The sequence below is a fragment of the Neolamprologus brichardi genome, chromosome 12, assembly GCF_056152115.1.
Source record: "Neolamprologus brichardi isolate AB-2024 chromosome 12, ASM5615211v1, whole genome shotgun sequence".
Taxonomy (NCBI): Eukaryota; Metazoa; Chordata; class Actinopteri; order Cichliformes; family Cichlidae; genus Neolamprologus; species Neolamprologus brichardi.
The window spans coordinates 12995420-13016284 of NC_142115.1; the positions used below are offsets into that span (position 1 = coordinate 12995420).

The 20865-nt window shown below is 43.3% G+C and overlaps 1 protein-coding gene across 1 annotated transcript in view; it reads left to right on the forward strand.

Moving 5' to 3' along the window:
* The window catches only part of hmcn2 (hemicentin 2), a 45502-nt gene extending 24877 nt beyond the window's left edge, over window positions 1-20625 (forward strand). The window contains exons 32-80 of the mRNA XM_087849018.1: window positions 616-766; window positions 867-1085; window positions 1172-1285; window positions 1395-1582; window positions 1682-1778; window positions 1854-2015; window positions 2139-2252; window positions 2447-2643; window positions 2947-3028; window positions 3117-3248; window positions 3341-3484; window positions 3564-3723; window positions 4108-4232; window positions 4314-4497; window positions 4594-4691; window positions 5806-6084; window positions 6167-6357; window positions 6602-6683; window positions 7373-7509; window positions 7608-7749; window positions 9433-9577; window positions 9691-9818; window positions 9940-10096; window positions 10205-10326; window positions 10416-10580; window positions 10671-10778; window positions 10868-11002; window positions 11242-11376; window positions 11500-11769; window positions 11840-12030; window positions 12117-12330; window positions 12468-12602; window positions 12702-12892; window positions 13571-13652; window positions 13932-14102; window positions 14656-14808; window positions 15017-15154; window positions 15545-15666; window positions 15803-16043; window positions 16146-16205; window positions 16312-16431; window positions 16557-16691; window positions 16885-17004; window positions 17317-17442; window positions 18198-18326; window positions 18420-18713; window positions 18809-18928; window positions 19015-19141; window positions 19270-20625. Of these exons, the coding sequence (XP_087705144.1) occupies window positions 616-766; window positions 867-1085; window positions 1172-1285; window positions 1395-1582; window positions 1682-1778; window positions 1854-2015; window positions 2139-2252; window positions 2447-2643; window positions 2947-3028; window positions 3117-3248; window positions 3341-3484; window positions 3564-3723; window positions 4108-4232; window positions 4314-4497; window positions 4594-4691; window positions 5806-6084; window positions 6167-6357; window positions 6602-6683; window positions 7373-7509; window positions 7608-7749; window positions 9433-9577; window positions 9691-9818; window positions 9940-10096; window positions 10205-10326; window positions 10416-10580; window positions 10671-10778; window positions 10868-11002; window positions 11242-11376; window positions 11500-11769; window positions 11840-12030; window positions 12117-12330; window positions 12468-12602; window positions 12702-12892; window positions 13571-13652; window positions 13932-14102; window positions 14656-14808; window positions 15017-15154; window positions 15545-15666; window positions 15803-16043; window positions 16146-16205; window positions 16312-16431; window positions 16557-16691; window positions 16885-17004; window positions 17317-17442; window positions 18198-18326; window positions 18420-18713; window positions 18809-18928; window positions 19015-19141; window positions 19270-19648 (7611 nt within the window). The 3' untranslated portion in view covers window positions 19649-20625. The remainder of the gene's footprint in view (window positions 1-615; window positions 767-866; window positions 1086-1171; window positions 1286-1394; window positions 1583-1681; window positions 1779-1853; window positions 2016-2138; window positions 2253-2446; window positions 2644-2946; window positions 3029-3116; window positions 3249-3340; window positions 3485-3563; window positions 3724-4107; window positions 4233-4313; window positions 4498-4593; window positions 4692-5805; window positions 6085-6166; window positions 6358-6601; window positions 6684-7372; window positions 7510-7607; window positions 7750-9432; window positions 9578-9690; window positions 9819-9939; window positions 10097-10204; window positions 10327-10415; window positions 10581-10670; window positions 10779-10867; window positions 11003-11241; window positions 11377-11499; window positions 11770-11839; window positions 12031-12116; window positions 12331-12467; window positions 12603-12701; window positions 12893-13570; window positions 13653-13931; window positions 14103-14655; window positions 14809-15016; window positions 15155-15544; window positions 15667-15802; window positions 16044-16145; window positions 16206-16311; window positions 16432-16556; window positions 16692-16884; window positions 17005-17316; window positions 17443-18197; window positions 18327-18419; window positions 18714-18808; window positions 18929-19014; window positions 19142-19269) is intronic.
* Window positions 20626-20865: the final 240 nt, after the last annotated feature.

The window sequence follows — 20865 nt, forward strand, 5'->3', positions numbered from 1 at the left end:
TGTGTGTCACCGTTAAAAGCTGTGCTTCCTAAAATCAAAATGTGTTTTCGATGGAACAAATTCTAACCTCTGCCAGCCTCTATTGGCAACTGGTATGAATTACAGCAACCCTCTTGCACAACCCACCTCCACTCGCCTTATTTAGTGTGATGAGTAAGCCAGTTAATTATAGACATAGAGGAAGAATCCAGTGATTAAACCTCAAGACATAAAACACTGTGCGATTTCTTTTTTTGTTTTTTTCTTGACCTACTGTGTTTTGATGTGCTGTGTCCTTTATTCTGTTCAGTATGCGAGTGCGCGTGTATGAATATTCTGCAGGGCCTACAATATAAGAAGTAGGAATTGGATTAAAGATGATGTAAAATATGATTTTCTTTCTGAGTGTGGGTGGAAGCTCTGTATGTCTTGGGTGTTTTTAAGCCACATTTAAAGATCTGCTAAATATTTTCTTGACACAGTAGTTCAAAGAGGCAACAAATCTTAAGGAGGCTCCATCGAGCTTAAAGAGCACTTTTGAACAAAGTATCAGACAGTCTGTTTTATTTATTCATCAACCCACCGATTCCTGCGAGCAATACTTCACATTAACTGTGTATTTTCTTTGTGTTTTAGCTGCTGACTGGAAACATCCATGCTGGCATTAAAGAGAGCGGCCACTTCCTGCACATAGAGAATGCCATGCTGTCCCACGAGGGTCAGTACACCTGTGTGGTCACCAACTCTGCAGGAGAGGACAAGAGACACTTTCGTGTAACTATTCAAGGTGTGTTCGGTTAATTCAGTGTATAGCAGCTAGAAAAACACTTCATTTTAAACCTTTGTATAGAAAGCAATCCGGCTCTAATGTGCCACTGTCTCTCTAGTCCCTCCGATTTTCCACCGGGTGAATAACAGGGAAGCATCCTGGAGTTTGGGACACGAAGACGACGTTAATGATGAGAACGTGGTGGAGAAGCGGGAAGTTGTGCTAGGCCATCAAATCAGCCTGTCCTGTGAGAGCAATGCCATTCCCCCTCCCAAGCTCAGCTGGTATAAAGACGGCAAAAAGTTAACCTCTGCAGATGGAGCGGTGCTTCTTCCAGGTCAGGGAAAACTCTGTAAAACCTCATGTAAAACCACTACTGCAGTTGTTATATGTAACTGAGGAGTCATTTTTAATGTATGACAGGGGGACAAGTGCTACAAATTGCCCGAGTGCAGAAGGAGGATACTGGAAGGTATACGTGTCAGGCCGTTAATGAGGCAGGGGAGGATCGCATGCACTTTGATCTGGAGATTCTAGGTAAGTGAGTACATATACCTAAGTTTGTTGTAATTAAAATGTTTGCATAATAAAATCTGTGATTATAGAGATGTAACTTAATAATTTCAGTTGTGTTTAACTTCCATAGTCCCTCCTGTTATTACTGGAGCATCAAAGGAGTTTATGGAGGAGATAGGAGCAGTGGTTAACAGCACCGTGGTTCTACACTGCGACGTGATTGGACACCCAGCTCCAGTCGTCTCCTGGCTGCGGGAAGGGCAGCCGGTGCACACGGACTCACAGCACCACATCAGTGAGGATGGGACTCAGCTTCAAGTTAGTTATCGCTGACCTTTGTGCACCGTTGCCAGCAAATAGACAGATCCGACCGTAACGTTCTGTAGTGAAGAATAACGCTTGTGTCCTAACTTACAGCTTCTCAGTGTCCAGGTTTCAGACATGGCTGGGTATTCGTGTGTAGCGGAGAACAAGGTCGGAACAATTGAGAAGCTCTTCAGTCTGACAGTGCAAGGTAAAAAAACCCAAAACAAAACAAAAAAGTCTTTACTGTGATACTGTGATATGCAACTCTCTTCTCTTCTTGCAGTCCCTCCTAGAATAACAGGCCCTAAAGAGGAGGAGGTTAGTGTGACTGAGGGCCACATGGTGTCTTTGCTGTGTGACGTCCAAGCATACCCTCCTCCAGAGATTACCTGGACCAAAGATGGGCAAGTCCTCCATTTCAGCACCAGCATTCACATTCTGCCAGGTTAGCCTCTGGGCCATCTTCAATACCCAAATCCTTCAATCAGAAGCATTATATTGGGTAGAATCTAATTCTTGCACTGATATTTCATATCATTATTTGATATATTGCCTATATATGTAATAGGTGGCCAGATGCTACAGTTGCTCCGGGCCAGACTAGAAGATGCAGGGCAATATGTTTGCACAGCCACCAACTCAGCAGGGCAGGACCAGAAGAGTATTCTCCTCAGTGTTTATGGTGAGCAAACACACTGTGACCCATCTGCACAATTCAGCCACATATACAGATGATCAAATCCCAAAACACTGCCTGGCAAAAAAAATCTGTTTATCTCAAGCCAGCTGTGACTGAGAAGAGTTCAGGAGTGACTCATTCGAATTCTGAATGAATCAAACTGAGATCATGTCCTCTCTAAATGTGCAAACCAACAGTCGTGCCCACCCTGAAGCCCCGGCACGATGCTGAGTCGGACTCGGTGACCCCTCAGGTTGGCTCCTCAGTCACCCTCCGATGCGAAGCCCACGGCTTCCCCGAGCCTGAAGTCACGTGGTACAAGAATGGGCTCCAGTTGGCTGCAGGGAACGGACTAAAAATGGATCAGTACCAGCTGGAGATAATAGGAGTCCAGGTCAGACTCGTCAGACATTTTTTATGACTGCAAACAAAACATAAAAAAGGATTTTAAGGGGTTTTCAACAGCGTGCTGATGTGTAATGTATACATATTTTCACTGCACTCACTGTTCCTTTATCTGGTGCATTTAAAACCCCTGAGATAATTCTGACTAATTCTAACAGGCTGGAGCTGAGATCACCCATCTGAATGCATTTGAAGCCGGTGTTCCAAAAAAAAAATAAAAAATCATGAATCTCCTTGGATTATAACTTGTAAAGAAAACACAACTCACAATTTTTTCCTTTGTGGTTACTAGATGGGAGATAGTGGCACGTACACTTGCAAAGTGTCCAATGTGGCTGGACAGGCGGACAGAACCTTTAGGCTGACGGTTCATGGTAAAAATCACTCTGTAGTATTTTGGAACAAAATCGCTATAGACAAATGTCTTTAATGGACTAAATTCTCATAAATATATATTGACAGTTCCACCTGTCCTGAATGGACCTCTTCGAGAGTCTCTAAATTATAGCCTGGGCTCCCACGTGGCTCTGCTGTGTGAGGCCACAGGAGTACCCATTCCCAGCATCTCTTGGCTTAAAGATGGAACTCCTATTGGTAAGTGGGAGGGAGTGACATGGAAATGTGGCGATATGCAGACGTGCCAAAGGGTGTCACAGCTAGATTAAGTGGATCTGTGTGGTTTTCAGAAAGCAGCCTGCAGTGGCAGTGGTCTGTTCGAGGCACCAGGCTGGAGCTGGGGCCTCTCAGCCTGTCTCACGCTGGAACATACACGTGTGTGGCCAAGAACAGCGAGGGAGAAACACGAAAAGACTACACAGTCACCGTGCAGGGTAACAAGGTTTCTTAAAGCATGAGTTATGAGAGAAATGATTCCAAGAAGTGTTTAACAATAATCTCTGCCCTGCTCAGTCTCCCCAACCATCCTGGACTCTGACCTCCCATCTGAAGTGAGTGCACCCAGAGGAGAGGAGCTGACCCTGGAGTGCAGAGCAAATGGAAGCCCCACACCTCGCCTCAGCTGGCTGAAAGACGGAGTGACTCTGCAGGGATCGGATGCCCGTCACATTGCGTAAGTCATTCTCAGGCCCTGCTCTGTCAAGTGTGAAGTAATCATAACAATGGTAAATATTTGAATCGATGAGCAGCCTTCATTAAGGGTTTGGGAAAGTGTCACCGTTAATCAGAAACACAGAGAATGATGTGCACGATGAACAAATGGTTTATAGTGTCTTGCCCAGTTAGATCATGAAAAACTGTACAAGCAGCTGCTTCACAGCTGTTCGCCAGCTTATGTGGTCATCAGACAGCAATCGACTGTGTTTATGTATGTGCATGCGACTGTGAGAAAACTGTGGGATGTGGGTGATAATGAAAGAATCACACCGAGGTTCAGATGTGGACAAATAATAGAGAAAAATGGATGTGAAAACAAAGCGTGCTTGTTTTCTGGCAGCGTGACCTCTGATGGCAGCACACTGACTTTGCTGCGCCTGAGTCCTGAGGATTCTGGGACATACACCTGCCTGGCTGTGAATTCGGCCGGCCAGGAGAGCAAAATCTACACCGTCTTTGCTCTAGGTTGGTTTTTCACCCCTTCGCTTTGTTTATCTGCGTTAAGTTTCTGAGCGATTTCTTCACAGTCTATTTCATCTGTGGCAGTACCACCATCTATTTCTGGTGAGACCACCATCCCCAAAGAGGTGCAGGTCACGCAGGACAGCGCCGTGACGCTGGAGTGTCAGGCAGCAGGAAACCCCCCGCCTCAGATCAGCTGGCTGAAGAATGGGCATCCGCTGCTCCTCAGTCCCCGCGCTCGCCTCCTCTCCGGTGACTCTTTGCTGAGGTCAGTTAAGATGATTACAGACTGTGTTGTAAAAAGATTACAGGTTGGTGGATGAGGTCATAATAAATGTTCTCTTTCTTCATTAAAAAAAAAAAGGATTTCTCCTGTGCAGCTGTCTGATTCTGGAGTTTACACGTGTGTGGCACGCAGTCAAGCTGGTCTTGCAGAGCTCAGCTATGATGTCCAAGTCCAAGGTACAATCCCAACAGTAGACTAGAAAAATTTGCATTTCCTGCAAAAATGCTGTGTGGATGCCTTAATGCTGAAGATGTCTGCTGAAAAAAGCTGAAAAAGTTGAAAAGTCGCAAAAAGTTGTATGGCGGTGAAGAAACTGAAAATTCTGCTGAAAACAGGTGAAGAAGCAGAAATTCTTTGCTGAAAAGTGGTGAAAAGAAAAAAATTCTACTGAAAGGGGTAAAGACGGAGAAATTTTTGCTGAAAAGTGGTGAAAAAAAACATTGCCCTGAGCAGGATTCAAACCTGGCCCTCCTGGTCTCAAGGCGGCTACTCATCTCACTGAGCCAAACTCATTCTCACAAAGAAGAGGGGGAGAGACTGACAATTCTACTGAAATGAGCAGAAGCTGCTGAGAATTGTGCTGATAACAGGTGAAAAGGCTGAAAATTCTGCAGAAAAGAGATGAATCAGCAGAATTTCTGCTCAAAAGAGCTTTTTTCTGAAAACAGCTGAGATTTGTGCTGATAAGAGGCGAAAAAGCTCAAAATTTTGCAGAAGAGGTGAATAAGCAGAATTTGGGCTGAAAAGAGGTGAATGAGCAGAATTCTGCTGAAAAGAGGTTTTTGCTGAAAACAGCTGAAAAAGCTGAAATTTGTGTTGAAAAGAGTTAAAAACGTTTAACTGTTAACTGAAAGAAATGTTGCCATAAGCGGGGTTTGAACCCGGGCCTCCCAGTCTGAGAACAGCTGCTCATCTCACTGAGCTAAAACACAGCTCAGCCTGACGAGCAGAAACAAGTGACCACATTGATAATGTGTTCCATTCATTTCAATGGGCAAAAATATTGTATAAAAAGCTTAATATTTTAAAAAGTATAATAGTTAAACGTACAAAAAAATATAGCAAGAATGAGCCGAAATAGCAGAATCTTGTGAAATTTGAATGGTGAAAATCGCACAAAAATTGTGGAAGTAGTTAAGCGGCAAAGAACGGAGCAACTTGAAGAATAAAGTATAAAGAATAAAGAGAAACAGGAACTCAATAGTGTGCCTTTGAGGGCATCACACAATAACATGAAAACAGAACATGCTGGGTCAGAGGGGTTTTACACTCTGTGTTTATGGTCTGCAGTGCCCCCCGGTGTGAATCACGTCGAACCGGTGGAGCCAGTTTCAGTAATCCAGGGATCCTTGGTGACTTTATCCTGTGAAGCACGTGGCGTCCCCCCTCCGACGCTAACGTGGATGAAAGACGGACAGCCGCTGTCCCTTCACCGCAACCTGCTGCTGGATGGACAGGAGACAAGACTGCAGCTTCCTGACGTGGCCCCCTCAGATGCGGGCTTTTACAGCTGCGTGGCTAGTAACCAGGCTGGAAGCAGTACCAAGAGCTTCAACCTCACCGTGCTTGGTACAGTCACCCTCTTTTTATTTATTTATATCTGTAATAAAGAAAAAGAAAATAAGCTAACACATTTTGCTTTCTTATGCAGAGCCTCCAAAGATAGTCAGCTCCGACTCACCAGAAGGGCTGACCATAGCAGTTAACAGTCCACTTGAGCTTGAGTGCTCTGCTGTGGGAGTCCCACCTCCTACCCTCAGCTGGCTCAAGGATGGTCGGCCCATGGAGAGATCTGATATCGTTCAGCAGGACGGAAACTTTATCAGGATTAGCAAAGTTCAGGTATAAATTACTGACTGTGCGAGCGCATGTTCTCCTGAGATTGGCAAAATAAGGGGTAGAACTTTATTTAAGACAATGTATGTCGCTAAGACTTTTTCTAAGCAATCACTCCTGTTAAAAAACCAACAGAAAAACATACCCACTCTTTTTAAACCTTAGTCGTCACTTTAGTTGAGTGTACATTTTTAAATAAAGCATTGTCGTGCAAGAACCACTCAAGCTGATTGATATTGTCTCTTTAAAGGTCGAGGATGCAGGTCTGTACACCTGCTTGGCCAGCAGCCTAGCCGGAGAGGATGGAAAAAACCACTGGGTCCGGGTCCAAGGTAACACAAGCTGTTCTTGGATATTATTCAGCATGGAAGAAATATGTCATGCCCCCCTTTTCCCTTAACGTCCTCCTCTCTTTGCACCTGGTACTTCATGAATAAAGCTCTGTGTGCGATCAGGAATAAAAGTCTGGATTTTTACACAAGTGAAAAACAGAGTTGCACCGCTTGTATATCGTCCTCGCTGTTTTGCACGCAATATGACATGCATGCAGCGCAGGGTGCATTTTCTTGGGTTTCTATTGATGGCCTGACTTTAATTTATGAGTGTGCACTACTCACCATTTATTCCACTTGTTAATATTTGAGTAAAATGATGCTTCTATAAATATAATCATACACAATGCAGTTAAGACCTGCCAGACTGCTTAGATCAGTGTTTTCCCAAATTCATGGCGTTTCTTTTCCCCTTTCCTATAATTAAGACATACTCTTCTAGATGATTCAAAACTGTGTGGCACACATTTTTATAGCACTTTTTTTTTAGTAATGTCTTTTTTTAAGTGAAAACACCTGCTTTTTATATCTGTCCCCGATCTACATTCTGACTTCATCTGTTCCACACGGCCTCATAACTTTACCAAGCTCACTACTTCAGGCTCACAGCGCTTTTTTTTCTTTTACTTTCCTTTTTTTGCTGTTATTGTGGATCACATAAATCTTAATGGTCAGTGGTTGTGTTGCAGTACCACCGACGCTCCTTGGCTCCAGTGATGTGAGGACATTGACAGTGCCGGTTAACGGTCACCTCACTCTGGAGTGCCTGGCTGACAGCGACCCTCCTCCAGACATACAGTGGTACAAGGGTGAAACCAAACTGCAGGTACAGAATGTGAATTCAAATAAGTCATCCACTATTAAAAGTATTGATCTCCTTCTTGACTTGCGGATTCTATCTTTCCTTTCCTTCTGTTGTATCAGCTGGGTGGTCGTATCCAGCAGCTGGCAGGGGGTCAGTACCTGGAGATACAGGAAGTCAGGTCTGAGGATAGCGGCCAGTATAGCTGTGTGGTTACCAACATAGCTGGAAGCAGCAGTCTCTTCTTCACTGTGGAAATTCTCTGTAAGTATACTTGTCATATCTTATTTTTAAACTGCTGAACTTTTAAACCGTAGACATAAACACATGACAACCAAATATTTAACTCAGCAAGTTGCCAGTTACTGCAGTTAGTAACCAGTCCAAGTTATCAAAGAGAGAGTGAAAGACCAAAGTATCAGCATGTGGGCCATTCTTTGGGGTCATGCCAAACACTGCAGACAATGGAACTGCTTCTAAAAAAGTTTTGCAGTAAAAGTGTTGCTATGAATGACTGGCACGCTGAGCTGCTATTTATCAAGGGGTTGCCACAGTGAATAAATCTGGATGCTTTGATTTGTCACAGATGAAAAAAACCCCAAACAGTGGATGACCTTTGTGGTGTAACCTTCTAATTGATCCAGTCTTGGAATAAGACAAATGCAAGTACGATACCTCGAGAGCCCCTGAGGCTGGGTTTCTATCGCCTCCTGGTCTCAAACCGGGGACCTACATGTAAGGCAAATGTGTTAACCACTACACCACGGAGCCACTAGTTTCTGAAATGCCTGTTAGAAAAAACAAACAAATGTTTAAAAGAGCTAAAAGAGCTGTCACTTTAATACATTATCATGACTCATTTTGAACTTACATAAGAAGGTCATAGATACATGCAAAGAGTAGCTAGTTGTAGCTGAGGCTCTGCAGTACAATAGAACAGAAGTCTAATTAATTGTTCGAGGTGGAAATGATCAGACACCCCACGGTATGATATTATCACAGTTCTTCACAATGCAATACTAGTGTGATATGCTGAGTGTTGAATATTGCACATATATTGTGATTTATCCCCTTTTTCAACTGCTAATCATGTTATCAAAGTTACACTTTTATGTTATCTCAAGTCATTTTTCCTGCTGGATAATGAGGTTGTCAAATATACCAACACTGCTACTGAAACCTGCCATAAATGTTTCTATAAGATGGAATTAGTCTACTATTATTCTACTATTTTATTATACTATACTGTTATATTTACTATTATAGCTGATAATACATCAACTGGGATAACTCTGGGATAAAGATGACATATTTGACCTCAGCAGCATTCCTGCTCTATAGGAATAAAACTAAAATACAACCAACTGGCAGTCCATTGAGTTGAGTCCCCTTGAGTTTTGCTCATTAACAAAGACTCAGTCAGACTGTTGGCAACCTGTCTGCAACAGACTGCAACTGTTTGCACAAAGTTTGGGCAACATGTGCAATCACTTTGTGAGAAACCAATCAAATCTCTGTGTTGTATTAATTTAGAAAGGTGGGAAGTAACTTTGTACTTGCATGTGATCCAGATTCCTAAATATTTATATGTGTGAGGACTAATAGAGATGAAAGAGAAATTCCCCCGTCGTATTTCAACTTTTAATGCTGCCACTTTTTTTAAGGTTGACTGTAGGTGGGTAGCTGGAGCAAAGTTCAAGAAGTTTATTTAGGAGGCTGAGTAAAGAATTAGAAGTAACAGGTGGTAACATGTAACATCATCATTTGAAGAGAGGCTTAAAAAGAGCCACCTACTCAAGCAGGTTTCAAGGGAAACCACTGTTTGTGCGTTTAGGGTGGTTTTAAGGGAAATGAGTGTTTGGTGTGTTGTTCAACATTCATGTCTGGGGAGAAAAAAAAAGAGTTTTATATGCTAAACACAACAAGATTCTGTCTCTTTACTTCCAGTACCACCTGTAATAAAGGAGAGCAGCTCAGTGGTGACTGTACATATTGGCCAGGATGCAGTTTTACCCTGTGAAGTCGAAGGCGACTCCTCACCTGTGGTCATGTGGAGGAAAGACGGCTTCCCCGTGCGTCAAGATAACAATAAGTACGTCCTGAGATTTCTCGCAGGTGTCTGTAATTGTATACGTCACACTTGACTGTATATGTCGAACACACATGCGGTGTATCCCCAATTCGTTCATCTTTCGTGCATTTCAGATACACCATATTATCCGAGGGCTCGTTGCGCGTACATGCAGCTCAGCTGAATAACGCAGGTCGCTACTACTGCACCGTGTCCAACCAGGCTGGCTCAGATCACCGAGGAGTGGATCTTCGTGTGTTTGGTAAAGACAGTATAAACAGAACCTAGCTTATGAAGATTTTGGGGATGCCAGCAGATTCAGTTTTTAGCACAATTTTTTATTGTTAAAACAGCTTAGCTGAAGGTCTTCTGTGTCTTATTAGTGGGTCCCTCAATCAGTCCAGGTCCATTCAATGTGACAGTAACCACTGGTATCAGAGCCCTGCTTAGCTGTGAGGCTGCAGGTATACCTTCTCCTAAAGTATCCTGGAAGAGGAATGGCACTCCCCTGGATATCAGCCAGCAGCCTGGTGCATACAGGTATAGACAAAGCTATGCCTGTACGCTTCAAATACACAATTGGTATGCAGTACAACTCGTACAGCTATAAAAACTTCAAAGCTGATGCAGTTCTGCTTATCTGTTCAGGTTACTGCCCTCAGGGTCTCTGGTTCTTTTGTCCCCAGCCAATGAGGATGAAGGTTATTTTGAGTGCACTGCAGTCAATGATGTTGGAGAGGAGCGCAGAGTCATCGAGGTCATCCTGCAAGGTATTGATTTAAAGTGTTGCAAAAATCAGCCGGCTGTAGAATGCCGTTTCAGTTAATTCAGCCCACAAATTTGCTGTTCTCTCCCGTAGTCCCTCCATCTATTGAAGATGATGTCACGGCAGTTAAAGCTGTGAAATTGTCTCCTGTCGTCTTGCCTTGTCACATACAAGGACGCCCAATACCCACTGTCACCTGGACAAAGGGTGGAGCCAAACTGAGCTCCAGAGGAGGAAGCTACCGCGTCCTTCCCACTGGTAAAGCAGCACACCAGTTGCTGTTTCCTTACATTTTCATACATCACGGTCCTCTGTAAACACATGTTCTTTGTACTCACTTTAATGCAGGAGAGTTGGAGATAACTGCTGCTTTGCCCAGTCATACTGGCAAATATACATGCTCAGCCAGAAACCCAGCTGGAGTGGCTCACAAACACATCTCTCTCTCAGTTCATGGTAGGCCTCCAAGGACATATGTTATCTTATTATGTTTATGTTAAAATGTATGAAACCATATGACACTGTGTTCTGTCTTCCACACACAGAGCTGCCAGAAATCAGACCAATGGCAGAAGAGGTACAAGTAGTGCTGAATCATGGGACTGTTCTCCCCTGTGAGGTTCAGGGCTTCCCCAGACCATCAATCACCTGGCAAAGAGAGGGAGTTCCCATAGCAACAGGTAACGGTAGAAAAAATATGAGCAAAATCCTTATTTATAAAGAGACAGACAGATTAACATTATGCACAGTTTTCATATATTAGAATCCAACACATTTAACAGCAACGAAGTCATACTCCAACAAGAATCTTTTTTTTTTGTTTTAACTTTTTACAGATAGAAAGGCAATGTCATCATGCAGTGGGCTTTAATTTGACCTGTCTCATGTGGGCCATTAATTTTCATGTGACTGTGTCTAGGTCACAGGCTGGCTCTGCTCCCGAACGGAGCTCTGAAGTTTTCCCGTGTGACGCTTGGTGATGCGGGGACCTATCAGTGCCTGGCAAAGAATGAAGCTGGTGTAGCTGTGGGCCGGACAAAATTAGTCCTTCAAGGTAATGCAGGTTTTTTATCTCACCATGGGAATAACAATATGTAATGTTTCATAATCTTATGAAACATTACATTCATTTTAGGAAATTCGCAAATAAATATCTGCTCATCTTATGTTTCCGCAGTTCCACCAGTGTTGAGCGTGCCTCATGTCGAGTACATGGCTGTGCTAGGCCAGCCAGTCAGCCTGGAGTGCATAGCTGATGGGCAGCCTCTGCCTGAAGTCACCTGGCACAAAGAGAGGAGGCCTGTGCTTGATGGCGCTCATGTGCGCGTCTTCTCCAATGGAACTCTGGCAATTATTTCTACCCAGCGCAGCGACGCGGGTCTTTACACGTGTACTGCTAAAAACCCCGCCGGCAGAGCCAGCCATGATATGAGGCTGCTCATTCAAGGTGAGTGAAGCACTTTACAAGCTGCGCTGTGTCGTCCCATGTTTGTGTTAATAGTGGTGTCTCTTTTCAGTCCCACCCGTGATTGCTCCTACACAGACGCAACTGTCAGTTATCCAAGGGTTTCAGGCTCTGCTGCCCTGCGCTGCTCAGGGTTCACCAGAGCCTAAAGTGTCATGGGAGAAGGATGGCAGCGTGGTGCCCAACCTCCCTGGCAAATTCACCGTCCTCCGATCAGGAGAGCTGATCATTGAGAGGGCTGAGGTTAGCCTCTATGTCACTTTATTATGAACTGCATCTCTCTGTAGTTCCATGTGCAACACTCAGCTGCTGCTTCTTTCCTTCAACAGTCAGGAGACGCTGGTGTGTTTACATGCGTAGCCACCAATGCAGCAGGCTCTGCAAGGCAAGACATCCGACTGACCATCAATATGAGGCCTGCATTCAAGGAGCTGCCAGGCGATGCAATGCTAAACAAAGGGCAGACTCTTGCCTTATCGTGCCATGCTCAGGGAACGCCTTCTCCTACTATCTCCTGGACTGTCAACAACAGTCCCTATGCAGGTAGTGTTTTCCTTTTTTTCTTCAGTTAAACAGCTCATAAGTGCTACACAGATTACTGTATTTGTTATTATGTGTAATGCATTCAGTTTTAAAAAAAGCCTAATTTAAAATAAAACTGTGGTGTAAAACTGTTGCAGGTGCCACTGTAGATGAGGCAGGCAGAAGCTCCATCAGCATTGAGAATGTGACTCGGAGTGATGCTGGGACCTACGTGTGCATAGCAGCAAACAGCGTGGGTTCCATTAGAGCGCTCTCGTTCGTCCGTATCAGAGGTGAGATTTATCCTCGAGGATTCCCGCTCACTGAACTTTCTATAGATATTTACATTATGACACATTCTATCTGAAAATACACATGCTATGTGTTTCCAGAGCCTCCGGTGTTGAAGGGTGAAGCCCACATGTCTCAGACAGTCATTCAGGGTGGCTCTGCTGTGCTTGACTGTCCCGTCCACGGAGACCCCAGCCCTGTCCTCCGCTGGCTCAGAAATGGAAAACCGCTACCTCGCTTCCTCCGAATGCAAACCCTCCACAACGGATCTCTGGTCATTTACAGCACCACTGTAAATATAACATTTTCTTTTCTCCTCCTATTTCTGTTCTTTTAAACAGTAATCCTGCTTCTAAACAAGTTCTGTCAAGCCTAGCTCACTCTGGCATGAAACATTTTCCGATGTAGTCTGCGCAAGAAGGCTCCGTCACGCAATCTGAGTAGAACAGCGGCGCTTTATTCATCTGCAATACCCTTGGGTAGAGGAACAGCGTGTGACTGTCCTGTGGTGTCCTGCTTCCATCTAAATCAGATTCAGTTCAGTCGGAGAGGCTAACAGCATTAGGCTCAGAGGGAAGAAACAAACAGAATGCTGTATGTTCCCAGACTCTGCCCCTCTTTCCGTAGCCTCTAACCTTATTATGGTCTCTAACTGCTGCTGTAATTGCACAGCCTGCAGCTGAGACTTTCTCACAGACGGATGACTGTCCTTCCAGCAGAGTGCTCTTATTATGAAATTTCCTCTCTCTGTCCCTGTAATATTAATTATGACAAACAATTCAATGGAATAAAGTCAACTGCCCCATTGAAAATGTCAGATTTTGTTTGCTTGTATGGTAATTTCCCTAAACTGTAAAACTGTACCCAATTTAGAGATATGTTTGCTTGGAAGGTTTGTAGTCCTATTAAAGGATAACTGTTCCTTAGATAATTCGATAATCAGCTAAACCTCTACCTGGTTGATCTACAGGCTGCAGATGAAGGGGAGTATCAGTGTGTGGCTGAAAGTGAGGCTGGAACAGCTGAGAGGACCATTACGCTCAAGGTTCAGAGTGAGTTCTGTCTATATGATTTATTTAACGGGTTATGAAATAAAAAATTCAAACACGTTTGTACCATAATGTACTTCCCAAACTGCCTCCAATCCACTTTTAAGAACGACTTTAAAATGTTACTTTCCCCCCCGTGTTAATTTATTCATGTCTGTTGCTTTCATGTGTTCCAAGTGCTCCTTTCCTTTGCACAACAGCAAGTTTGCACAACATAACCTGTGCAAATGAACTTCCTGAGGACCCACTGTTAAAAATTATTTTCTTCTTTTCCTCTCTTAGTCAATGGAGGCTACTCGAGCTGGCAAGAGTGGGGACCATGCAGTAGCACCTGTGGCCAAGGCTTCCAAGAGCGAATCAGACTATGCAACAACCCAGAACCAGCTAATGGAGGCCGATCATGCAGCGGCCCCAGTATCGACTCTAGAAAATGTCAGGTCGGCTTGTGTCCAGGTACCAGTGGCTTTGTTATTCATTTCGATTCATTTTGATGCCTCCAACAAAAATATGTCTGTGTAATGCATGAGGAAATTTGAAAATTAAAATATTATTGCCCGTTGCCAATAACTACAAAATATTTTATTATTCAACCCTTCAATTCAATTTCATATATACAGCGCCAAATCACAACAGCTGTCCCTTCAAGTTAGCTCAGTACCATAAGAACTAAAAATAATACAGAGAAAACCAAGCACTTGGTGACAGTGGGAAGGAAAAACTCCCTTTTAACAGGAAGAAACCTCCAGCACAACCAGGAGGGGCGGTCATCTGTTGTGACCAGTTGGGGGTGAAGGGAGGAAGACAGGACAAGAGACGCAATATGGAAGAAAGCCAGAGATTAATAATAAGTAATAATTAAATGAGGAGTGGTGTCTAACACAGAAGTATGCTCTTTCTTTCCAGTCCATGTCAGTAACTTTAAACACTTTCAGGGAGCGTTTAGGACAACCTGATATTAATGAATTTCAGTTATTTAGCTTATTTAAACGTATTTTGGTGCTGACAGGTGAGGTTCCACGCAGGACTAGAGGCAGCCTGATAGGAATGGTCAATGACAGAGAGTTTGGTGTGTCCTACCTGGAGGCCAACATTACAGACAACGATGACGAGGGGAGCAGCACTGTGCAGGCACACCTTGACAATATTCCTCCCACTGTGGGTGAGTGATGGCATGTACCGTTGTGTACCATTGGTTGCTGTTGACCTCAGCCTCATACCTAACAGTTACCGCTTCATTAAACAGTGGTCACGCTGAATTATAATAGAAAGAGTTGAATTCTTGGGGATGCATTCCCAATCTTGTTCAAATCACATGTTGATGTGTAGCAGAGCAGCAGAGGCACAGAGCTAATGCTGTCTTGTTGTAGGTCCCTTGCTGCGGGTGCTGGTGTCTGTGTTTGCACCCATCTACTGGACCACCGTGCTGCAGAATGGAGCAGCCAGAAATGGCTACGCTTTCACTCAGGGCCAGTTCAGACAGGAATCTCAGCTGGAGTTCGAGACTGGTGAGCTTTGCCTACTGCACATTTTTGCTTTGTTTTCCGTGCATATGCCAGTTAATATTTAAAGCTTTTGATTCATTTATTTAAGATAATGCACTGCATATTTAATAGATGAAAATACTCGGCTTAAGATAAGTTTTGTTCAACTCTTTTTATTTCTGTTTAGTTTCTTGTAAACTGTGGTGTGATTTTACAGGAACAACAACAAATGTTGAGTTTTTCATGTCCATTATGCGCTCTTTTGTAAAACAGCCAGTAGATGGCAGCACTTACTAGCAGTCACATACATTGAACATGAAGGCTTGTGCTTCTAAGCAGTTACAGCACGCTCCCTTGTGGTTTTAAGTGGATTTACAGTGTTTGGTCTTTTGGTTTTTTAATCTCTTCTAACAGGGGAAATCCTACGTTTGACTCATGTTGCCAGAGGTCTGGATTCGGAGGGTGTTTTGCTAATTGACATAGTAATTAACGGATTTGTTCCTCCTTCATTATCATCATCTCACATGAGCCTTCAGGTGTGTTCACAGCTTTCATCGCAATGTGTATTTAAAGATCATTCAGATCAAATCCTGACTTAAAGACATGACACTTTAGTTTCACACCTCCGATCCTCTTTAGTTTGTGTGACCCGATTTCACTCCTGCCCCGTAGGAGTTCGATGAGTCATATGTGCAGACGGGCCAAGGGCAGCTGTACTCGTGGTCATCGCAAACCCACCAGAGAGGAGGAAGCCCCATGGTGCTGCGTTGTAATCACACAATTATTTACGAGGGCCAGGAAGAGCGCCAGGGTCCTGTGCTCCAACTGCTCAAGGTTTCTGGGATGAATAGTGCCTACAACATGTTTACGCTCACTTTGGACTTCCATGTTACTGCCAGCCTACATGTACCAGGTCTGCAAAAATATTTAAAAATTCCAGCAATTTAAACTCGATTTTACATGAAATCCAGGATCTGTTGGAAAGCCTAACATTGCATGTACTCTGTGTTTACAGATGGTTATGAAGACGCATGCCCTAAAGGTTTCACTCTTGACACCGCCTCCTACTGTACTGGTATGCTGTGCTTATTTTTTAATACCTCAATCATTTTTTAACATCATTTAATTGAACATTTGTGACTGTTCTATTTTATTATTATCATCAAATGCATTCTTATTAGATGAAGATGAGTGTGCACTCCAGTCTCCCTGCTCTCATTCGTGTAACAACATTATGGGAGGCTTTTCCTGTACCTGTCCGTCTGGCTTCACCATTTCTGCAGACACCAATGTATGCCAAGGTAAGACAAAGAAAACCTGCTGGGTGATTTTTTGCAATATCCAATATTACAATACACAGTGCACAGAGATAATGTCCTACTTAAGTAAATTTAAAAGGATCTCACTAACTGTTTCCCTCATGCAGATATCGATGAGTGTTCCCAAGGCTCACACATGTGCCACTACAACCAGCAGTGTGTCAACACAGTGGGAACGTATCGCTGTCAGGCCAAGTGTGGACCAGGATTTAAGGCCAGCATCACAGGAACCAGCTGTGAAGGCAAGCAGCTGTCAATCACTGTTAAAATGTCCAGTATTTCATATGGAGGCATAAACGTCTCATTATTTTCCTGTTTGTGTAATATTTTATTATATTTGCACCTGCAACAATAATAAAAATCTCATTTCTTGCCAATCACTTAAGTGTTAATCAGCGATAAAGCCCTGCTGTACGTGTCAAATTGGTCTTTTAGATGTAGATGAGTGCCAAGAGTCCGCTGTCTCCCCGTGCCAGCACCAGTGCCTCAATACTCTGGGTTCCTACCGCTGTGTTTGCCACCCTGGATACCAGCTGTCAGGACGTCACTGCATTGGTCAGTTGAGATAAAAAGAACGAAAACTACCTGCCTGCCTTAACTTGTTTGAATTCTTATTAAGTTATGCTACAGACGATTTCAAAAGATAAGACTACACCCAACTGCATTTTTTTATATACAAACTTAGCACAAAAAAAAAGTTTGTGTTCAGTTTGTGTTCTTTGTTGTAACGCTGCTTCTTATACTTATAATGTTGAAAAGCCTGTTTATTCCCCTTGGATGTATTTTCCATTGATACAGCATCCACAGTAATGCGGGCCCTGCAGAATATTTACTAACAGCTCCGATATGACGGTTTAAATTTTGCAGACATCAATGAATGCACGAGGAACGTATGCCCGGCTCACCAGCAGTGCCGTAACACAGAAGGAGGATACCAGTGTTTCGACAGCTGCCCAGCTGGAATGACCAAAGCAGAGAGTGGGGCCTGCGTGGGTAAGCTGCTTTTATCCACTTTATTTATTTAGACATTGCTGCATTTAACAGTCCCTGTTCATTAATCACTGCTTAATTTATTTACTGACAGCATGAACTCATTTATGCCTTGAAAGACTCAGATTTGGCTTCTACCTCCAACCCTTCAATACTGTATCGTGAATTTGCTAAAATGGTTTTCCTAATAAGTGGAAATGAAACCCCCTGTAATCCTTTTGAAAGCCGAAAGAACCACTGATCACTGGTCAAAAGAGGCCAAATAGAGAGCAAAAGATTTTATGAACTGTAAATCCACTGCTGCGAAAAGAAAACTTCTGTAACAAGATGCAGCAGAGTTTATGGTAGACACTGCTACACGGCAGCATTAAAGTACTCAGGATATCTTCTCTTTAACTGGCTTCATGTCAGCAATCGCAGTCAGCACATCAGCTCATAACACATATTAGCTCAGGTCGTCCTAATCTAGCTGAGTGCACTCACGTAAAAGCCAGTGTTTGCAGCATAGGAGCAATCACTAAACACAGACGTGTGTAGAAGGACTTTTGTTTTTTTGATAAAGAGAAAATGATAATTTCAGGAAAAATACAACAAGAACAAGACACATAATCCAGGCTTAAATCAACATTTATTTAGCCAAAGTGAGGAAAAGCAAACTAAAGTTATCAATTTTGACAATATAACCATTAACCTTAATCTATCATTAGCTGGATATGACTGTGTGAAAATCATCCTTTTTTGATCTGGACATTTTTCAGATATTGACGAATGCCAGGATGGAAGTCACATGTGTCGCTACACTCAGATCTGTCGAAACACAGTCGGAGGTTATGGATGCGTGTGTCCCAGAGGCTATCGATCTCAGGGAGTTGGGCTTCCATGTTTGGGTGATTATTACGTTTGTTTAACAAAAAAAACCCCTAAACATCACACCCAACGGAAGCACAAATCACTACTTAACTTTTGTTTTTCATTTCCAGACATCGACGAGTGTCTGCAAACGCCGAATCCCTGCGCCTATCAGTGCCGCAATGTGCCGGGCAGCTTCAGGTGTCTGTGCCCCCCTGGGACAGTGCTACTCGGCGATGGGCGCTCCTGCGCAGGGCTTGAGAGAGGGCACACCTTCACAAACGGAACCAGAGTCAGGGCGAGACTCGTCCCACAGCTGGTGTCATCCCTCGGCAGGCCAATCCTCTCCCGTTCCCATGGAGTATCTCGCATCACCAGGCAGAGCTGTCCTGTCGGCTACACCAACAGAGACGGCAAGTGTGTTGGTAAGTTGAAATCAAAAATACTCCAAAAGATGTAAAATAACAAAGGATTCTTACAATATAAGCCCAGACAATGTTCTGTTGTTTTCCACTTACAGATGTGGACGAGTGTCTGCTCAAGAAACCGTGCCAACATGAATGCCGAAATACGATTGGTAGTTTCCAGTGCCTGTGTCCCCCTGGATACCAGCTGCTACCCAACGGCCGAAGCTGTAAAGGTAAATGTCTCCTTAAACTGTTTTAAAACTTCCACCTTCCCCTCAAATTATTACAGCTATATTCTTATCCCCTCTCTTTCTCTTAGACATTGATGAGTGTGTAGAACAAGGCATCCAATGTGGACGCAACCAGATGTGTTTTAACACCCGAGGAGGATACCAGTGTCTGGATACACCCTGCCCTGCATCCTACCAGAGTGGAAGAAGACCCGGGTAATTTGCAACATCAATAAGTGTTATACAGGGTTATTAATTAAGTTGTAGAAACCACACAAATGCAAAATTATGTTCATTATATGAATTAATAATATATATATATTTTTTCCGGACGACTTTTAAAGGACCTGTTACAGGCCTTGCTTACTGGATTGCGCCACCGGAGGCTCTCCTCTGCTCCTGCAGTACAAGCTGCTCACTCTTCCCTCCGGCATTCCAGCCAATCACAACGTGGTACGACTGTCAGCTTTCTCAGAGTCTGGCATCCTGCAGGAGCGCACATCCTTTACGATACTTGAGCAAGAACCGGAGGCAGGCAGGCTGGGCCAAGTGTTCGGTATCAGAGACGAGGCCGGCAGAGGGATCATCTACACCCTGCAGGTTCTGGACAGACCTGGACTAGTGAGGCTCAAAGTGCAGGCCACCACTATATCGCTGCAAGGCCGCATTACCTACCAGAGCATCTTTATCATCTACATTTCCATCTCACCCTACCCCTACTGATCGTCCACGCTGCTTTCCACATGACTCTGCCCCCCCCCCAGGATGTTAGCAAGTGGATAAATATTGTGTATCTTGACTTGCGACTGAATCATAGCAGGAAAAGTCCTGTTCCAAATCTTGGCTTCTCTGGGATCTTTTGATCACAGAGCAGAACATCCTGTTCGGAAGACATCTGAAGTTCATTTCATTACCCTGCACCCTCTTTGGGGTTAAAAAATGCAGAGAGCGCATCTATCTAATTCACATCTGAAAATTCAGAATGTATCAGGAACTTTTTTTTTAATGTTCTTCTATCAAACATTTTGTATGTTAGTTTAAAGTGTTGCATTTCTATTACTGGGAGAAATTCCTTTTCATATAAAAACATGTTTGCAGCATGGAAATACAAGCCTGCTGCTAAGCTACTATCACAGCTACGAAACTGTACAATGTTACCCCTATTATTTTAATTTATTTAAGGAATTTGAACACATCACTGGTTAATAAAACTTCCTGTCACAGAGAGTTTGACTTCTTAAGGATCTACTGGCATTGTAATGGCACATTGTAACTAGCTAACAACAGTCTTTCATCTATCTTAATATTTTTGTACTCTTTTCTTACCTTTTGTTGTCACGTAAATTGTAAAGGTGCTATTCTGAATGTATTTTGGCGATACCATTACAAGCGATGTGATTGGTGCTGATTTTACAAAGGTAATATAGTTATTAACAAATAATGAAGCACAGTTGGACTGCACTTACATTTTCTCCAGCGTGGCGCTACAAACTAGCATGCCTCTCCTGCTTTCACGCCACTGTACAGAGCACTGTATTGAAAGTTATCGATGGTGTTCAGTAGTCAAATATGTGCCGCTGTTGTACAAATCTGAAAAGGAACATAACCTGAAAACCATAAAGTGCAGTTTAGGTACAGTATGTCCCTGTTGCTGTAAATGAATGTCAAATATTCACAGAAATAAAATGGACCACAATTTTGTTTTTGTCTATCTTACTGTCGTACCACCGTAGTTTTAATTATCTTCTGTTGAAGAAGAAAAACTCATCCTAGAACTCAAAAAACAAACTTTAACTTTGGGGACCATACTAAGAAAATCCTCCCTTTAATGAGGCAAGAAGAACTTTGAGTGTTTGAGCTTAATCTTGTTATATCATTATTCCTTTTTGGTGATCTCAGTCCAGACCTTTATTTAACTTGGATTTTTTACATTTAAAAAA